Source organism: Cryptomeria japonica, chromosome 7 (genome assembly GCF_030272615.1).
Source record: "Cryptomeria japonica chromosome 7, Sugi_1.0, whole genome shotgun sequence".
Taxonomy (NCBI): domain Eukaryota; kingdom Viridiplantae; phylum Streptophyta; class Pinopsida; order Cupressales; family Cupressaceae; genus Cryptomeria; species Cryptomeria japonica.
In genome coordinates this window covers 594318376-594339047 of record NC_081411.1, presented here as the reverse complement: position 1 = coordinate 594339047, position 20672 = coordinate 594318376, and the positions used below count along the sequence as shown (strand labels likewise).

Here is a 20672-nt window from a genome sequence, read left to right as displayed (position 1 = left end):
CATGTGGAAGAAATGATAGATGGGTCTGAGGATGGAGAAGAAAAAGAGGGTTCAGAGAGTTCAAATAATGTTCAAAATGAGCGTACAGAGGAAGATGAACAAGTTGAGCCCATTACTTCTACCTTAAGGAGGTCCGCAAGGCAATGAAATCCAATTGACAGATATAGCCCACCATATTTTCATTGTATATTTTATTTGTTAAGTACTGGCAATGAACCTAGATCCTTCAAGGAAGCTCTCTCTTCATAGGAAAGTGATTCTTGGATGCAGGCCATGTAGGAGGAGATAATGGCCTTAGACAGTTGTGACACCCAGAATCTTGTAAGTTTTTCCAAAGGAAGGAAGCACATTGGATGCAAGTGGGTATTTAAAAAGAAGGTTGGAGAAAACAAACAATTAGAGCAGTATAAGGCCAAACTAGTGTCTAAGGGCTACTCCTAAAGAGAGTCGATTTTGGCGAAATTTTCTCTCCTGTTGTAAAATTGACTTCTATTAGATTCCTATTGTCTATTTCTACTGCTTGTGATTTGAAATAGAGCAAATGGATGTTAAAACTACCTTTTTGCATCAAGATCTTGAGGAGGAGATTTATATGTGACAGCGTGATGGTTTTATTGTGAAAGGGAATGAACAATTGGTTTGTAGGTTGAAGAGATATTTGTATGGTTTAAAACAGTCACCCAGGATGTGGTACTAGAAGTTCAATACTTTTGTATTGAAGTTGGGTTATAAGAGTAGTGAGGAAGATCATTGTGTTTATATTAAGGTTATTGATGATCAAATACTAATTATTGTCTTGCATGTTGACAACATGTTGTTTATGGAAAACAACAAGATGATGATTAGAGAACTCAAGGCTCAACTTTCTAGCATATTTGATATGAAAGACTTGGAGGCTACAAAATATATTCTTGGGATGGAGATTAACAGAGATTGAGTTCACAAAAAAATTTGGTTAAGCCAAAGTAATTATGTTGATACTATTTTGCAAAGGTTTAATACGCAAGATTGTAAGCTAGTTAGTATTCCTTTTCCAATTGAAACTAAATTGAGTTTAGACATGTGTCCAAGTTCTAATAATGATTATGAGGAACTGTCTAAGGTTCCTTATGCTAGCGTCGTTGGAAGTTTGATGTATGCAATGGTTTGCACTAGACTAGGCATAGCCCAAATAGTGGGAGTTTTGAGCAAGTTTATGTCTAATTTTGGAAAAAAGTATTAGACTTTTGTTAAATGAGTGTTTAGATATTTGCAAGGTACTTTTGATTACTGTTCGGTTTATAATGGTACTAATGATGTGCCTAAGTCATTAGACATACAGGGATTTGTTGATGCAGATTGGGCAATAGAATTGGATGGTTGAAGGTCCACTAGTAGCTATGTATTTACTATGTTTAGAGGAGCAATGAGTTGGATGAGTAAGAGGCAGCCCATAGTTGCTTTATCCACCACTGAAGCAAAGTATATCGTTGATACTCACACCTCTAAGGAGGCAATATGGTTACAGAGACTTGGTATTGGCATTGATTTTTATTGTAAGATTATGAGGATCAAATGTGATAGTCAAAGTACTATATGTTTGACCAAGAATCCTATGTATCATACTCGTACTAAGCATGTTGATGCTCAGTATCACTTTGTGCAAGAAATGGTTGATAATGGTATAGTCTTAATAGAAAAAGTTGACACTTTGGATAATGTTGCAAATTCTCTTACAAAGTCGATAACCACAAAAAAGTTCTCTTGGTGTAGGAAGGCCATGGGCCTTGATCATCGTACTTGATTTTATTTTAATTTATCTCTTGGATATAATTGCAATGTATAATGTCAAGTAGGAGAAGGTTAAGATACGATGGCATTAACCTTACAAAGCTATTCATATGTCTCCATGTTCTTTGAAAACTATTCCCTAAAACAAGTGAGAAAAATATGAAATATTTGTACCTATTTGTAATTGCATTTTCAAGAGGCGATAAATATAAATCAAAATGGATAAAATACACTCCTTCCCACGTCCATAATGAGAGACATGAAGATTCATGCATAAGGAGACCAAGTTTGGGAGGAAAAAAGGCATCCATTTGGGGATCCAAACAATCACCACAAGCTACAAAGCACTCAAAATGTGTAAAGACTAAGCAGTTTTGGGTTTGGCACCCATGGGGAATCACTTGAAGAGTTATTATTTTTAGTCTATTGAAGGCATGGGTTTTTGCAAGCGGTTTTGGCCTTTTCTTTTGGAAGATCAATGGTTTTTCCTCTTCCATTCGACTATAAATTGGAACCAAGACATAGTTGCTTATTCATGAGTTAGTCATTGTTTCCAAGTAATTCTAAAATCATTTGAGGAAGTGTAGTAAAGTATATTATTGTGATGTTCTCAATTTTAAAAAATAATATGTTGAATTGTACAATCACATTCATTTCAAATTTGAAACCACGAAAGAAAATTAATATTGCAAGCTTTCTTCACCTTGTTTCTCAACATTTTCTTCTCACCCTCACTATGAAGCTCATTTGTCTTGGGATCAAAGAGGATTGAAAAAGCTCCACTTTAAATGAGCTTGAAACTGCTCAATTAAACTAAAAACCTAGACCAATTTCATTAACAAGCTATATCTAGCCTCTAGGATGCACAAAATAGCTATCCAAACTCTAAGATGCACCAATGCATAAATTATGATGTACGAGGGCAACTTATGTCATTAGTACATCCTAGAAGCTAGATGGTCATTTCCCTTCCTTCATACCTAATGAAGGACTTTTAATTATAAACCTTTTGAAATACGTGTTATAAAATATATAAAAAGTTTCCTCTAAAGATGATGCCTTGGTGTGAACTTTCTTTGTATATTGAATAAAAAAATTAAGAAACTAATAGAAAATTGCATGATAGAACATTATTGAGGCCATGTTTTCAAAGCTTCCTTGAAAACAAATGTATGCAGTTCAATGAGAAAGATGGAACAACATTGAACATTCAATTTGCTTCATCTTCTATACAGAGAAAAATATTAGAGATAAATACAAATTTCCATGGATTCTCTTTTTTGAAGCTCCATCGAGAAAGCAAAAAGGCCTCGCAGTTTTATGACAAGATATTCGACGCGTATATGGAAATTTTGCTCGAATGTAAGTAAACTATTAATCCACCGCTGCGATTGCTAGTGAATAGCGTAAACTACAAACACTCAAAGAGAAAATTTATGTTTAAAAGCTCTCATAGAACTGAAAATTTCGAATTCTGGCCACGATGGAGGCGGAATAAATAATTAATCGGTGATGGCATGCCTGTAACAAAAAGAATTTTTGGTTAAGAAATTGTTAATGATGCGGGGTGCGTGGACGGCCTGTGGCACTTCCGCAGAGCAGAGCATTATGAGGAATGTCATATTCATCTCTCAGTGATTTCACTGGAGATTTAACCAGAAGGTAGGTTTGCTGACCCAGGTACTGCCTTTCCCATGTCTCTGACCTCAGATTCCACATTCCTGCATTGTCCAAGCTTATAAGAATGGCAGTCCACGATCTCGGATATACCTGAAAAAACCCATTAGGAAAATTTAACAAATTGCCACAATGAATTGAAGAATTTGAATGAGGTGTATATACGAGTATATATACACTCTGATTCACAGGGAGGTGTATATAGACTCAAATTCACAGGAAGGTGTATATAGACTCAAATTCACAGGGAGGTGTATATATGTTAGTGGGGAAGATTGTTTCATGGGTAGTTGAACATGATTGATTCGATGACACACCTGAATTGTGCATCGAGCAACTGTATCGAACAGATTGTAGCCCTTCCTGCTTGCAGCTGTCCATTCTCCTCCATCCATTCTGTTAAATTACAACCAATGGGGTTATGGAGAAATGTGATGAAGAGAAGAAAAAGGTAAAGATGTCATCTAGTTTAAGATTTGTGACTTACCCTGCTACAAAGAAAGAGTACCCATCCAAATGCCATGACTGAATGGTGTTCTCATAGTTTTGGAACACAATCTCAATAAACGTCCTGTACGTTCCAGAGATCACAGCAGTCTGCAGATAAGGAGATCTGCCATCTGGGTAATCAGGGATGCCACCTAAGGCGAACTTTCCGCCAATGTTGTAGTAATCTGCAAGCTTCAATGGTGTGTCAGGTTGTACAAAGGAAAGGCCATTCACTGTATAACGTTGTTTGCCATTAATGAAGGGGGCCCCGTTTGCAAGCTTGATAGTTCTGGAAATGGTGATGGTGCCATAGTGGTATGATCCTTGGGGATTAGGACGAGGTCCACTCGCTGTCAAGTTCCATCTGCACAACAATTACATTGCTATGTTTAAGAAATGACTGAGGAAATCAAAACAACAATGGGCTCATCTAAATTCCCTAGCTCTGTTAAGGAATAGTATTCTTCCAGGCTGGCTTGACAAAAATATTGAATTTGATCTAATATTACGAACATTATTCACTTTTTCTCCCTATTTTCATTGCCATGCCCAGATTCCCTAATCACTGTAATCAATCACTTGTAGTTGAAGGCTATTAAGATATCTTGAATTAATCTTAGAAGTACAGATTAGTTCTTCACATCTATATAATACCCCCTTTACAAATATGCTGCATAATCTAAGTTGCAGGCAATCCCTTCATTACAGGGCAAAGTCATTTTAAGTACAGCAAATTAAGGGCAAAGTTCATTTTGGAATTGACTTTCCGCTAAGATACATTGTGGGTTCCAACCTATCTTCTGAAATCACAACAAAATAATATGCAAAACCTCAAGCAAGCAGGATTAGAACCAAACCTGATAGATCTTGCCTGGTTAATAGACCAATCAATCTCGTTAGTTGGACCCCATGGAATAGGTCCTGAAACACCCTTCTGAGAATTGCTATAGCGGAAAATTCCTATCCCAGTCAGAATAGGACTGGTGAAGCGAGTAGATGCAACCATGTAGTAGTCCTGAGGAGGCTGGTTAGCAGTAACCAGAACAGAGTAGCTCTGACCAACATGTACGTCTAGAGAATCATAGAGATTTTGGACAGTGTGAGATCCCTCCACTTCTATGAGCTTCATTTTGTGACCCTGAATCCTGAAATTCAGAGAGGATGACAATCCCACATTTGATATGCGGAGACGATAAGTTTTTCCTGAAAAGAGGCAAAACCAATTTATGAGAGATTGGATGCAACGTAACCAGATGCCTCACAAATTTAACAGGTCTGATTTACAGTCAGATTCACCAATACCAACAAGATCTTACCTTGATCCACTGTCAATGAATAACCATTTGGGCCTCGTCCATTGATAAGAACACCATCCGGATTGCCCAGAGCTCTACCGTATTCAAGCCTTCTCCTAAGGGTCTGCACACAGGTTTCAAACGCTCAGATCGAGTGGTATTGCAAGAATAACAGCCAGAACAATATGCACAACTAGAAGTTGAACCTAAACAATTCTTGATAACATTCAAAAGAGCTAGAATACTCAGGAAGAGTCCAATCAAATACTATAACTTAAAAATTGCTTCTCAGCTATGATAACTTACAGCATGGTTGCCTTTGTACCAGTCACCTATCAGCAGAGTGATGTCACCATCAGGACTAGGGAATGGCACAGGTATTCTAGGCCTGCTAACAACATTAAGGCCTCCAAATCCTCCTGCTGCCTTATGGAAAGACAGTGATGGAAAATAGAAATAGCTACCTATCTGATCTTTAACCTGGAACTTGTATGTAAAGTTTTTTCCAGGAGGAATGGGGCAGTTGGTTCCAGAAACTCCATCTTGCCAGGAGTTTCTCCTCTGTTGTATCCCATTCCTGTTACAGGGGCATTCATGTCAGCACGGTGCATACTCCATTAAAAGTGACTCAAAAATAACAAGATGTAGCATACCAACATACAAAAAGGGGAGATTCAGAACTCACCATGATAAAAGGAAAGGCTGATTTAACTTATTGAATACATTAACAATAATGTTATCATTTGTCACACTGTCAATCTGAGGTCCAGGGAACTGGCCATTAATAAGAATCCCCTGCAACAACAATACAGATCTTAGAGTGATGTAAGCAAATCAATTTTCATATGGAATGGACTACAAGTAAATGTGGTTTTTAAACAATGGAAAGAAAAATAACCTGCTGAGGGACACCAAGAGGCCATATGGTACCAAATGTAACAGTCCATGTAAAGAATTTATATGGATCTTCAGCTAGGGCAGAGGAACCAAATAATGCTATGATGAAATACACATGAACAATAGACCGCCACACAGAACCCATTGATCTCTCAGTTCCAACTCTTGATATTCCTACTCCCTTACTCAGCAGGATGGATGAACTTGTAATCTGCAAATGAGTAACCTAAACTCCCTCAGATCAAAAAAAAAAAGAAATCCTCTTTCTTTTTTCAGGCACTGAAACAAAGCAAAGAAAATGCTGGATCCATAATGAAGAAAAGCCATAACAAAAGCATAATCCATTGCAGCATAAATGAATGGATCTAAATATAAGCATTCTATCTTACAACACCCCATTAAAAAGATCCTAAATGACAAAAACTGTACACAGAAAAATTTTCTAACTTCCTCAGCACCAATGTGTATACCCAATCTCAAACTTGCCCACAAAAGCCCAAAGAGACAAAGCTTTGTCCAGGCAAAAAGATGATTAGAGCCCCTGCTTTAGCCTGCCTTGCAAACAATGGCATCTACTTTTTTCTGTCTGATAGAAAAAGACTTATAGTAGATCACCCTGGCACCAATGGACATTTATATAAGGGCCTAGACAACAGGAAATCATAATTTTTTGGAGCTCCTGAGACCTCACCTATTTAGCGCGTAATCCGTTATGCCATTCTGTAACGCGGCAAAATTGAACTCGGTTTAAGTACAAATTATGCCAATTCTTGTTATGTCCACTCACCTTCCTGGAAAGACACCAAAATTATACAACTGTTACAGATTTAAACATTAATACACCTTGTTAAAATAACCCGCCATTGAACACAACTAGGTATAGAATTTAATATTAGAAATTATAGGCTTTGTTTTTATATTCTTAAGGGAAAAGTGCATATTTTCTCTTTTTCTTCAACTTGTTTTATAGTTATTTTGCATTTGAGAGAACATATTTTATTTAGTATCTTTTAATTTTGTTAATTTTCATTACAATATTTACTAGTATACTTATATTTTAAAAAATTTAGGTAAAAATCGCTGATAGATATCAAATTTTTCATTTTAAAAATTTAAGATTCATTGTCTCTTTTGAATTCAATAGATGCATAAATGCATACACCAATATGTCTAATCACCAGCTAGCTCACATTACAATAAATTTAACAAAAAACTTAATAAAACTTTAAAACTGATTTCACTATATATAATTCTTAATCAATCATTTTAAAATTTTGTGCTTTCAATTCATATTTCATCTTTTCCTAAAATATGTTTTCCATTAACAACATAGGGCTTATAGAAGAGATTACACATCTTAATTAATTATATATCTAAATCAGAAATCATCATTTTGTTAAACAAGAGATTTCCTCTATCAATGTTTTCAGGGATTTACATGTGTTTTACATGTTTTTCAATGTAAATTAGACATAATTTTTCAACTAACCATTAAAATTAGTTGAAAGAGTTTCTCCATCTATATGAATTTTTCAACTAACCATTAAAATTAGTTGAAAGAGTTTCTCCATCTATATGAATTTTTAGCATCAATATTTTTTTAAGCAGTTTGACTTTGAAAGACATGTTTTTTCCATGAACAATGGTAATAACTAACATAATTTATTCAATAGTTTTTTTGGCTCCTATTTGATGAACTAGTTTGAACTGTTGTAGATGGTTATATTATTTTATCCTTTATGTGGAGTCTTTTTTTTAGACTGTTATTCATTTCTTTTGTAATATTCCTTGCTTTGTTCAATATAAAAAAAAAATAGTTCTCTAACCTATCACAAGCAACTTCTAAGAGGTTGTGAATCTCCATAATCAAAGTGTGTTGAGAGGAATGGGCCAACAAATGAGAGATACACGAATTTCCTTCCACTTTAGATTTTGTAGAAGTTAGATGGGTGGACACTAATAACAAGAGTGGGTATTTGTAAAACAATAGATTTATCATAGTGAAACATTAGATAAATGATTTATTCAAAATGTAATACCTAAACTACTAATGTACAACACTAAAGTGTAGCATTTTCTAGGATAATAGAATCTAAAATTATGTTAATATAGTACAATATTAACATTCCATATAATAGTTTAATAATTTAATGTTGTCTTACAATAATTTAAGACTCTATTATTGACTTACAAAATGAGATTCTACTTACAAATCTTCGACTAAGAGCAAGAAGTGAGGGGTATCCATTCCACCAAATTCACTACAACAAAATTACTATATTTAGACACAAATGAAATTTGACTTTCTCATTATTTTAAAAGACCTTTTATGTAAACATGACACTTTACAAACACATAAATGTTGGTATTGACCAATCTTGACACGGAAATTTTTCTACCATTAACTAACTTAGATAAATTATATAAATTGACATGACAATTTTACTATTTTATTAATCATATTGAAAAACTTACCATAAACATAAAATAAAAAATTGAACATACATTCCAACACTTTCCAACACTTCACAACACTTCACACCCTATTAAAACAAGTTAAAAAGTTTTTAATGAAATGCAATATAAAATTTGGACATCGCAAACTCTTTCAACTCAATTTTTTTTTTAAATTACTAAGATCATATTATTTCATAAAAGAAATATGCTGATTACATACAAAAATATTCAAATATAAAACAAAAGTTAATAAAAAATATACATTAAATTTCAAATCTTTAAAAAATCCAATTATTTAATACATTATACTTCTACAATTTAATATTAACAACTTTACCAATAGAATGTGGTTGACAGCTCATGATGAGCAGCATTAGAAATAAGAAGAAACAAAAAGAAAAAGAAAAAGAGAAAGATATTCCGCGTAGATTACATCGTACTCATAATCCACATTCCGCACCTGATTGTCTTTATACAGTTTCCATTATAATTCCTTCAAAACGGCAAAGGTCAAGATTCAATCCAAAATGCTCGGAATACATGTACACCGTCCCCTACAGTATTTCAGACATTAAAATTCTGGCAGCTTTTGTATTATTATTATTATTATTTTAGTTATGGCCAGCTAAGAGACAACTGTTTTGCACGTGATGATCAGATATTCTTTGGGAGCTGCGCACAACAAGTATTCAATAAGTTATTTTTTAATAAAAAATCTTTTTAAGTGAAGTTAAAGCTTTGTACTGCTTTTCTTGATAGATTTGAACTGTAGATTGGTAAATACTTTGTACTTTTTGTTTTTATTATTTATTTATTTATTATTTTGGTATTTGTCATGATCAATAATGTTATGAAATAGATGATAAGGATAAATATAGTTTTTGGTCAATTTATAAATTGATTATAAAGATGGTAGTTCGTGTGTTTCAAAATATTGAGACAAAATAATTGTATTTAATTAAAATGATGGATCATAAAGGTAATCTAAAGTATGGAGATGAAAAGTTATATATCATTATTTATCTTAAGTTTTACAATTTATGTAATGAATTATGGAGATATCGTGTATTTAATCAATTATAAATATTAATGTTTATCAATTATTTCATACTACTTTAGGTGTTGTTCCTCGTTTTCAAGAATTTTGGAGGTGTGATAATTAGAGAGATTTTCATTGATTTTGTGAGAGAAGCAAATTTGAAAGTATTTTAAATTGTTTACATTAATGATGATTTCCAAAGATACTCAATAGTTACACAATAGGTTTTAACTATAGGATGAATTATATTTTATAAAAAATAATTGAATTGAATATCGATTACAAATATCTTGTTCATAAATATCTTGTTCATGTGAGCATCAACATCTTGTTCATAAATATCTCTTGTTCATAAATATCTTGTTTATGTAAAGATCAACATCTTGTTCATAAATATCTTGTTCATGCTAGCAAACTCTATGAGACTGAATAAAACTAAAAATTTTTAAGATACATTATATAATAAGAGACATTTTTTTATGAAGTTAAGGATTTTATTAATGGGGCCCTTACCCATCTAAAAATGTGATATAAGAACAAAGTTTTTGTTGTAGTTGTAGTCCTTTTAAGGGCTACAAGAATAGTGTGTGAAATTTTCATGTCCCATTTTCATTAAATTTATATTTGTGGACAAAAGGCTCATTTCCTAATTTTGTTAAGCTTTGCCTAATGGAGCATAGCCTCATATGTCTCAAATATTCTATGGAGCATAGCTTCATATGTCTCAAATATTCTAAGTGTGGAGGATTTAGTATTCAAATTTCTAGGGAATGTGCTTTGTTAAGGTTTCAAAGTTTACCTTTCTAGAGTGCCTTTTCCCCTAAAACCCTAATCATCTGTCTTAAGTTTCCTTTCAGCGCCAAAGTTTTGACCTTCCACTTACTTGAGTGCCTTGTAAGGATCATCCTCAACTCATGACTCCTCACTCATCATTTTCTTTACTAGAGTCAAAGTTGTGGTCTTACTTTTGTTAGCATTATACACTCAAATGAGAATAGTTGATGTTGTCATTGATGGCAACCAACTGGTAACATGGTTCACAGGTTACACCGGCAATAGACATCATCTACCGGCACCGGTAGGCACCACAAGTCTATTCTCACCGGCATCCAACCTACACCGACAGAAGATGTTATCGGCACTCCTAGCCGACATGGAAATTACATTGTTTTGTATTGTAATATTATTTGTATAGCCGACATGATGTATTGTAAAGACATATATATGTATGAGATCTTGTAGGTCATTTTGTAAGGAAGTGAAATGTAATTAGGTAATGAATGCAAGCAGTATATGAGAGCGAATAATTGTATATGCATTATGATGTAATTATTTTATGAAAGAATAAGAGTAGCGCAGAGTGAAGCAAGGTTTATGACAAAGGTATCTGACAGAGCTTAAACCGGTACTGAATCTAGCATTGCAGATGCTATTTTAAGCAGTACATTGTCATTGGATTTAACCATCCAATTGTAGTCAGTGGGACTCCATTTTTGTTGTTGAGTAGTGAGCTCTAGGTTGTTGGCATTCCTGCATGTGCAGGCCCTTATTGTATAAGTAATATTTATTCATATTGGCCAATGAGTAAATATTGTGGGTCACAAATCCCACCGAGGTTTTTCCCCTACTGGGTTTCCTCGCCAAAAATATATGTGTTATGGTGTGCATTGATGGTTATACTGATATTTCTCTTTATTGCATTATTATTTGTTTACCGGTATATTAATTTGGGTTATAAAGTTGCAAACAAGTTTAAATATTTTGCCTACCGGTTAGACACTGATTCACACCCCCCCCCCCTCTCAGTGTATCTAACAATTGGTATCAAAGCCTAGTCCTCAGAACTACTCGAGAATTCATCAAAGCACTTCAAGATAACCTGGTTGTAGTAAAGAATAAGAGAAAAGAATTACATGTGCAATTGCAAAATCAAGATGATGAAGAAAAGGAAACTCTCAAAGATATTGTAGAGAAATTAAGACAAGAGAACAGTAACATGAAGAATGAGATGCAAGATTTAACCATGAGACTATGCAAGGATATTGAAGATAGAAAGAGGAATGAAGAAGATTTGGCCAGAAGATTTAATGAAAGTTCTGATGAATCTCTAAGGCCTAGTTATGAAAATGATATGCTCAAAACTTATTTGATTCACATGCAACATGACAAAGAGGAACTTATGAGACAAGTTAGCACTTTGGAAAGTGAGTTGGTCACTGCAAATGAATACAAAGACAAATTCAAGAGAAGTTCAGATAATCTTGATGATATGCTGAAAAGTCAGAAACCCGATGGAGAAACAATTGGACTTGGATTTGAACATGGAGAAAGTTCTGGGACTGCAAACAATCATGACCACAGCAAATCAGTAAGGCAACCTAATGCTTGTAAATTTAATGGGAAATGTTTTGATTGCAACAAATTTGATCATAGAGCAAATCAGTGCAGATTTAGGAATAATCTGGAATACAAACTTACCCACCGGTCAATGTTCCAAATGCAATAAAAATGGTCATAACTTAGATAATTGCAGAATGAATGTGAAATGCTATGTTTGTGGTAGATTTGGACATTTATCTAATCAATGCAGAACTCAAATCGGTCAAGGTTATGGAAAGGCTATTCAGAGAAACAATGTAACTTGTTATGCATGTAACAAGATTGGGCATATTGCAAAATTTTGTAGAAGAAAGACTATACCAGTGAACAATAAAAGGATCTAATAACAAAGGCAAAGAAAAGGTAATTGAAATCAAGCAAGAATTTTCTAAACAATGGATTAGGAAGAGAGATCAGAGAAGTGATGAATTTGTCTCTGCACCGGCAAAACAGGGTAATCCTGCACCGGTAGGAGATTCTTCATCTAACTAAGGAATAATCCTTAAGGGTAAGGCAACAAATTGAAGATCATGCATTTACCCTCGGTTGGTGGTAAGAAGTTATAATTCTTCTTTATCGGTGGATATGTGGAGTTTTCACTTCACCTAGCGAGCATTTATTGCAGTTGTAAGTTAATTTTTGGTTATAAAGGTTCAGTAACTTCTCATTTCAATTCACCAAGAATCCAAGCATTCGAAGAGAGTGAAATTGAGCAAAGGCATTCTAAAGGCGAAGTAGCAAAGGTCTTTCAGAGCATTCAAGGATTTCTCAGTTAAAAGGTATTTATCTTTCGCAATGGCATCTTCATCTTTTGTTCTCAAATTCTTAGCAAACCCTACCATTGTGGAGAACATAAAACGACCTAGACCCGTTTTCAAGATCATTCCTAAGATAGCAAAACTGGATGACTCTATTGGTGTATTTTCTAGGATCCCGAAGGGAGTTGCGTTTGCTGAAGACCCTAGGGCATACATACATTGTTACATAGAAAGTTTAGGGTCCGAGTATTTGATGAACATGTACATGAATGTAATCACTAACAAGAATGGGGTAGTGAAACCGAAACACAAGGTAGTTGAGGATTTAGGTTTCATTGATATCCTCCATATGCCAGAATTCTCAAATGAAGTCATCTGCTATATCCTTAGCAGGGTTCACGGTGAGTTGATGTGGTTGGACTCAGTATTTAAGATTACCAAGGAAGTTGTTAGGGTTGTTACTGGTTTACCCTCCACCTGTTCTAGACCTGACAAGAAGAAGAAAATCTCTAACAAAGAGGTTATGAGCTTAACCGGAGTTACATTTGACAACCAGTCACTTAGGGTCAATGATATAAAGGATAAAAATGTTAAATTTGCTAGCATGGTCATTGGCTATAAAGTTGGTCATACTAATAGGTTGAATTATGTATCTAGTTCATGCATTCATAGTGCACATGAGATGATATTGAACAGAGCAAAGATTGATATTTGTGAATGGTTAAAGGATGAACTGTTAGAGAATTTGCACAAAATCAAAGGTGATAAGAAAGGAACCTTCAAATTTGGAAGTTTGATAGTGTGTTTAATGCTCTACTTCTCAAAAGAGATCCTCAGTATAGGACATAAGGATTTTGCCTATGATACTTCAGTTGGAAAACAAATAAAGGAGGCAATTACCGGTATGGGATCTGATGGTGATAAGTTGGTGAAAGACTACTTTAAGAAATTCTAAGCTAAAATGAGACAAAGGGAAAGGATTCCCCAAAGCATTGTGGATAAATATGATAAACATATATGCTTTGGAGTGAAAAGAGATGAATCTGGATGGAAGCAGTTAGACCTAGAACTGTCTGGATTACTGAAATGGGATATGAGGTGGGTTCTCACATCTTAGATTCATATGCTAAAATACTCTTAGATGCTCCACCAGAACCAACAGAGGAGATATATGGTAATGTCGAAACCATTAAAAGTGGTGTTGCTATGATGAAGCAGAGTAAGAAAAGAGATAAATTTATGAAAGATGCTTCTAAGATGGTAAAGGATGTTGCAGAAGGATTGATGAATCTTGGTGGTACTGTTGCTAGTATGACAAAAAGTCAATTAGAACAGCAACCGGTAGCTCACATTTCCCCTGTGGCTACTACATCTGATTCTGACAGTGACAAGGCAGTTGAATTCAAGAGAGTGGACAGGAAGAAAAGAAAACCCTCACCGGCACCTGCTCCATCTCCCAAGAAGTCAAGGACACAGAGAAAGAAACAACAGGTTGTAAGAGAGCCCAATGGTCTGAAGAAGAAAGTGACTCCAAAGAAGAAACCAGAACCTAAGGCACCAGATACTCTTACACCGGAAGAGTTGATCAATGAAAGCACCCAAGATGGTAACCTTAGTAACGTAAATAAACTCTATCATTCTTGCAAGGATTCGAACAAGGATACTACAGAAGAAAGTATTATTTTATATCTTGATATATACAAGAAATTTCTTATTGAGGTTGTAGATGATCTACCAAAAGATTTGTACTTAAGGTTAGAGGCTAAGAAAATGTCTGTCATGGAGCTTGACAAGAAATTAAAGGTAGAAGCTCTACTCATTGTGCATCCTATTAATTCCAGGCAGGAAATTGATGATTTAATATCAGAGGAAAATACAATAGTTTTTGTGAGTGGTCACCGACAGGTTAGCCTTATGGCAAGCAGAGTTAAGGAAATAGCAGATGAGACAACGGATAAGTGGGATATATTTTTTGTTGAAAGAGAAAAGAAAGAAGAGAAGAATAGATAGAAAATGGACAAGTCATTTACCAAAGTATATCAGAAAGATAAAGGTAAAGGGAAAATTGGAAGTGTATCTGATATCACGGTCAAGGATAACCTTCCTCCACTAGCACAGGACACCCCACCAATAACTGTAGAGGCACCAACACAAATGGTTAGTCAGCCTGAAGAAAATAAGGTAGAGGAAGTGACAAAAGATGACACTAATCCAGAGTCTGACATTCTTTTTACCATGAATATGGACACTCGGGACTTTAATATTGTATTGGATAAGGAAACTACACAGGTAAAGAGAGTTGAAGCTACAAATATTGAGATCTTTGAGTCACTGGTCAACACTGTTGACTCTCAGCAGAATATCAAGATACCAACTGAAGTTAAGAAATCAGAATCCATCCCTGATGATACTCAGCTTAATATTGAAATTTCGGCAGAAGCACAAGCAGAAGTAGTAGCAGAAAAGGGACAAGAACAAAGTGTAGCCGAACCGACAGTCAGCAAGGCAATCAGTAAGGATGAAAATAAAGTTGAAAAACAGAGTGAGCATAAGGAAGAAATAGTGAATAAAGAAGAGGTCAAATATGGATACAAGATAGCAGAAGTGGTTAAGACATCCGGAGATGAGAAGAAACCAACTGCAGAACCTCACACTCCGCCTAGCACCTCCACCATGGATTATAGACCTACTAATGTGACAGATGTACTTTTAGATTCCATAAAGAAGATCACTAAATGCCACGCCTTAGCATTTAAGGCCATTGATGATACTTTACCTATTTTGAAATTGATTGCACCAGATTGTAAGATAGATCATATTTCTGGATCTTTAGGTAAATTGGACACATTGTCCAAATTCATTGCTTCAAATATTCTACTGTAGATAAAATAAATGAAGAGACTGTTAAGGAAAGGGTGAATAAGGAGAAAGGTGAATTCTTTGATAAGACTATTAAGGACTGTAAAGAGCATATTGATTCTTTATTACCAGTACTTAGTTCCACTATTTTGGAATATATAGAATTGTATAAAGAAGCATGCAAGCCTCACCACCTAACAGAGGACATTGTTGAGGAGATAAGGAAAACACAAAAGGAGATTGATGATATAGTAGATAACATGATAGGTTCTTCAGAACTTACTTCAGTTTTGGATCAAGAAATGGTAGTTTTTGAAGAAAATATTGAAAAATTAGAAAAAGAAAAAGCAAGGATAAGAATGAAGGCCCGCGAGCTGAAAAATAAACTTGGTCCTAGATTGGACAACCTTCTAACATAGTGGATTGAGTTTTCTAAAGAAACCATTCAAGGAGAAATATCACCGGAGCAATAGATGCATTATCTGACCGGGATGACCAGACAAACTCAAATCATTATTTCTGACAGCACTAAATTTATGCAGAGTCTTAATCTGATTTTAGCAGACATCTTTCATATTGTACATAACCGGTTACAAGCTTTGAGGTAGAATTTTGAATTCTTTGATTCTTTTTTACATCCTTTGTCATTGATGTCAAAGGGGGAGTAGTGTGGGAGAAAAATGTATAGAAGGGATCACTTCCCCAGGGGGAGCACTCTTATTCTTGGATTAGTTTTGGACTTCATTTTTGGATATCAGCTTTTGGTTTTTCTCATGAGTTTTGCCATCAATGCTAAAGGGGGAGATTGTTGGCATTATACACTTAGATGAGAATATTTGATGTTGTCATTGATGGCAACTAACTGGTAACATGGTTCGCAGGTTACATTGGCAACATACATCATCTACCGACACCGGCAGGCACCACAAGTCTAATCTCACCGACATCCAACCTACACCAACAGAAGATCTTACCGACACTCTTAGCCGACATGGAAATTATATTGTTTTGTATTGTAATATTATTTGTATAACTGACATGATGTATTGTAAATACTCATATATGTATGAGATCTTGTAGGTCATTTTGTAAGGAAGTGAAATGTAATTAGGTAATGAATGCAAGCGGTATATGAGAGCGAATAACTGTATATGCATTATGATTTAATTATTTTATGAGTGAATAAGGGCAGAGCAGAGCGAAGCAAGATTTATGGCAGAGGTATCTGACAGAGCTTAAACTGGTACTGAATTCAGCATTGTAGATGCTATTTTGAGCAGTACATTGTCATTGGATTTAACCATCCAATTGTAGTCAGTGGGACTCCATTTTTTTTGTTGAGCAGTGAGCTCTAGGCTGTTGGCCTTCCTACATGTGCAGACCCCTATTGTATAAGTAATATTTATTCATATTAGCCAGTGAGTAAATATTGTGGGTCACAAATCCCACCGAGGTTTTCCCCCTACCGGGTTTCCTCGCCAAAAATATTTGTGTTATGGTGTGCATTGATGATTATACTGTTATTTCTCTTTATTGCATTATTACTTATTTACTAGTATATTAATTTGGGTTATAAAGTTGCAAACAAGTTTAAATCTTTTATCTACCGGTTAGACACTGATTCACCCCCCCTCCCAGTGTCTTTGGGACTGATCAAGTATCTAACAAATTCTACCGAGGTACTTGTTCCGTATCATTGTTGAAATCTCAAGTTCTATCATTTCTTTAATGCATCTTTTAAGAAATAGACTTTTTCTCATCTCCTTACCTAAGTACTCAATCTTGAGCATCTTTGATAGAAGTCAACTTTGTACGCCTTACTTCTAATCCCTAATTCCTTACCTTTGTTCCCTCCTTTTGTTAGGATTTCAGAGTTGTCCATTCTTTCATCTATTTTTTTCCAAACCCTACACCTTATCTTACGTTCATAAATGAGTTAGACTTCCCTTATTGGTATGCCTCACTTCAAAACCTAACCCTTGACTTTGGTATGAATCTTGGGGTATCCCAACACCCAACCTTCAAAACTCATCATTTTTCACTATTCACGCCACCTAGCTCCAAGCACATGTGACATAGGGCATAATTAATGCATAAATTTGATAAACTTCCATGTAGGGTTCCCTTTTTCCCAAAAATATTATTTAATATTTAGGGTATAGATATAAAAGTATTTATAGTTGAGAAATGGATAAAATGGCCCTTACAACAATTAATATAGTGATTGGGGTTTTAAAACTTATGAGACCTCTCACCATTATTACAAAGGAAATTTATGAATTGCAAGAAAATCCCCATGTCTTTCAAGTATAACCATGCACACATGGGCATGATTTTTGGTATGATACAATATAAAGTATCACATAATAGGAACAATTGTCATCGATAGTGATGAGTGCTTAGAAATAACATTTAAATCATTATTTATACCTAAAAACTATATATTTTGTTAACTAATGTGTCTAGCGGTAGACTATATGCTTACATGTTTACTTGTTTTGCTTTTATGATTTTTTAATTAGAAGATATATATTAGAAATGATATCTTGTATTAAATGTATTACTTTTATGATTAAATCAATGAAGAAATAGACAAAATCAAGAATTTTTTTATTGTTATGTCTTGTTCTATTTTCTTTTTTATGATTCCATAATTTTAAAAAGTAGTTTCAAGACTTGGAGCCGTGAAATTACTACTTAGCCATCTGGAACACTTGGTCATACTTTTGATTCCTCCAGCTGGATGATGCAACAATTCTCTTCCAGTTTCCTTCATCAGTTGTTCATGAAACTTCCAGTTTCATCTGAAGCAATAAATGCATTGTAATCAAGGACAACAAGTCTTCAGTAGTTTAAGTTAGTAAATGTTACTCATCTAGGTGAGTAACATAGCATTTGAATTTGAATAAGGATATGTGTATATATATATCCCTTGGCTTTCAACAGAAAGCTAGTTAGTTAGCTAATTTTGTCAGTCATCAGTTTCAGAGTCTCATTCATTTTTAATTTCAAAAACTTGTTTTACTCCCTTTCGAGAGACAATTATAATGAAAATTTGAAGTTGATTTGAAATATCAGTATTTAAGGATCCCACCAGAGGAAGAGCATGGCCCACTCAACCAAAGGGAGGAGACCCTAAGTTGTTTATTTGTTTTTGTTTAGTTACTACATGATTGTTTTCGGTTACGTTCCTTTCTACAAGTTCATGTTCATCGAAAATTAAAAATCATTTGTAATCAATAGCTTGCATTCATAAATCCTTTAAGTAGTGCTCAAATATAGCTTAATTTGTTTATGGATGTTTATAATCATCTTTTATGTAGCTTAGTCTGAATTCATTAATCGTTGCATTCCAATTTATGATTTTATTAGTAAGCGACAATGGTGATGGAAGTAGTGATTAGACAAAAGCTTTATTGAGCTCATTCATGGAATTTAGTCTATTTTGAATGTTCTTTAGAATGGAATTCTTATTTTTTGCAAGCGTAAAATAGATTTTATTTCTCAACAAATAGAATAGAATTTGAATTTATGTGTTTTTGTTTAAATATAATCTTAGTCTTGGTTAGATAATTCCATGAATTAGTTTTAATAGTCTTGTTTATATTGCACTGAAGAACCGAAGTCTCTCTTAGAATAGATTTAGCACCTTGAGTTTCAGTTTTGCTAGAATAGAGAAGCACCCTTAGCATAGAGTTTAGTTCTTAGAAATTGATCCTGAGAGCTCCCGACAAAGCATGACTGAAGTGTAAGGCACTGTTCTCAGTGCAACAAACCCCCCCCCCCCGTCCACAACTTAAACATGTCCTTATCACATACAACTCTGAGACACACCTGGTTCGATAATGAGAAATTAAATTATGTGAGTTGTGACATCAACAACCTCACCCATCATTTTTTGCATCATTGTCGGGGAACTAAAAGATTTGGCTACCAAAGTTTGAAGCCTTAGTGTTGATAAGGAAAAGAGTTAAGTTGTTGATGAGAAGAGTTAGAGATCCTTTTGGAAGATTTATTCCAAGGAATTATAATATTGATCAAATGCAATATTTGGGCTCTAAAACATCTAAAGAACAACAAGAACATCAAGAATAGTTTGAGCAACAAGAAGGAGAAATGGGTGATCGTTTAGCAGTCAAAGATCCCCCACCTAATAGGATATTCTCATATCCTATTAACTTGGATGTGAGAGATAATGAGCCTCCTATGAAAAATATTCAACCCTTTGTGCTACTTACTTTTAGAGGAAAAACTTTTGAAGATCCTAATCAGTTTCTCTTTGAGTTTAAATTCCTTTGTCAAACTTGATGAGCCTTAGTTTTATTCTTTTATTTTCATACATTTTTGTGTGATTGATGAATGTGTGCAATGGATGATCATGAAATTTGGATGGAATGCTTACTCTAACCTTTGTGTTGCAATTACGTGGAAACATTCTTTGAGATGAAACATGGCTTCATTTATAGCAACATGGTAACGTGGGCAAAGACTAGACAACAAGGTGAGAAGAGGTCAAGGATTGTTGCAACTCAGACACTAACTGTCAAAGCTCATTAAGGAATCCGCAGAATAGTCATGATTCATTAAATAGTTTTGCTAATGGTTATGATGGATGTTGGAGATTATATAGGGAAGATCTACAAATGTTCAAGAATAGGACAGAGTCCTAATTGTCTTAGTTTTCCTAGATTTCATAGTTTAAATAAAAGCTTCCACCTAGATATTGGGAAGTGGAGCAACTCTTATGGGAATTGTTGTAAGTATGGATGCTATAAATCCTTCTCGTATTCCTTAGATTGTTAGTTACCATTTCTTATCAATCAATGTTATGATGTTCACTTGATTTCTGAATAAAGAGCATATCTACTTTCTAAACAAGTTTATGATGTTCTAATATGGTTGTGCGAGTTCAATAAGTTAGTTTCTATTGTAACTTTTATTCTAGAAGACTCACCCAAGGGGCCCCACTTGGTGAGGATTCTATCTAGTTATCTTTTATGCATTTTGTCTTTCGAGTTATTTAATTATGTTCTATTGAATTGCTCATTGCTT

At 34.5% G+C, this 20672-nt stretch overlaps 1 protein-coding gene across 4 annotated transcripts; it reads right to left on the bottom strand.

Annotated features, from left to right (window-relative positions):
* Positions 1–2972: 2972 nt before the first annotated feature.
* Positions 2973–6953, bottom strand: LOC131049066 (L-ascorbate oxidase homolog). Of its 4 annotated transcripts, none has more exons than XM_059209459.1 (9): positions 6820–6953; positions 6130–6339; positions 5917–6026; positions 5538–5808; positions 5253–5355; positions 4794–5139; positions 3935–4300; positions 3765–3843; positions 2973–3540 (listed from the first exon to the last, which is right to left on the bottom strand). In XM_059209459.1, the coding sequence occupies exons 2-9, from the start codon at positions 6271–6273 to the stop codon at positions 3325–3327; spliced, it is 1635 nt and encodes a 544-aa protein (XP_059065442.1). In that variant the 5' UTR covers positions 6274–6339; positions 6820–6953; the 3' UTR covers positions 2973–3324. The 4 variants fall into 4 exon arrangements, with proteins under 4 accessions (XP_059065442.1, XP_059065441.1, XP_059065440.1 ...); XM_059209458.1 differs by lacking the exon at positions 6820–6953 and adding an exon at positions 6577–6798 and having other exon boundaries at positions 6130–6341; XM_059209457.1 differs by lacking the exon at positions 6820–6953 and adding an exon at positions 6599–6798.
* Positions 6954–20672: the final 13719 nt, after the last annotated feature.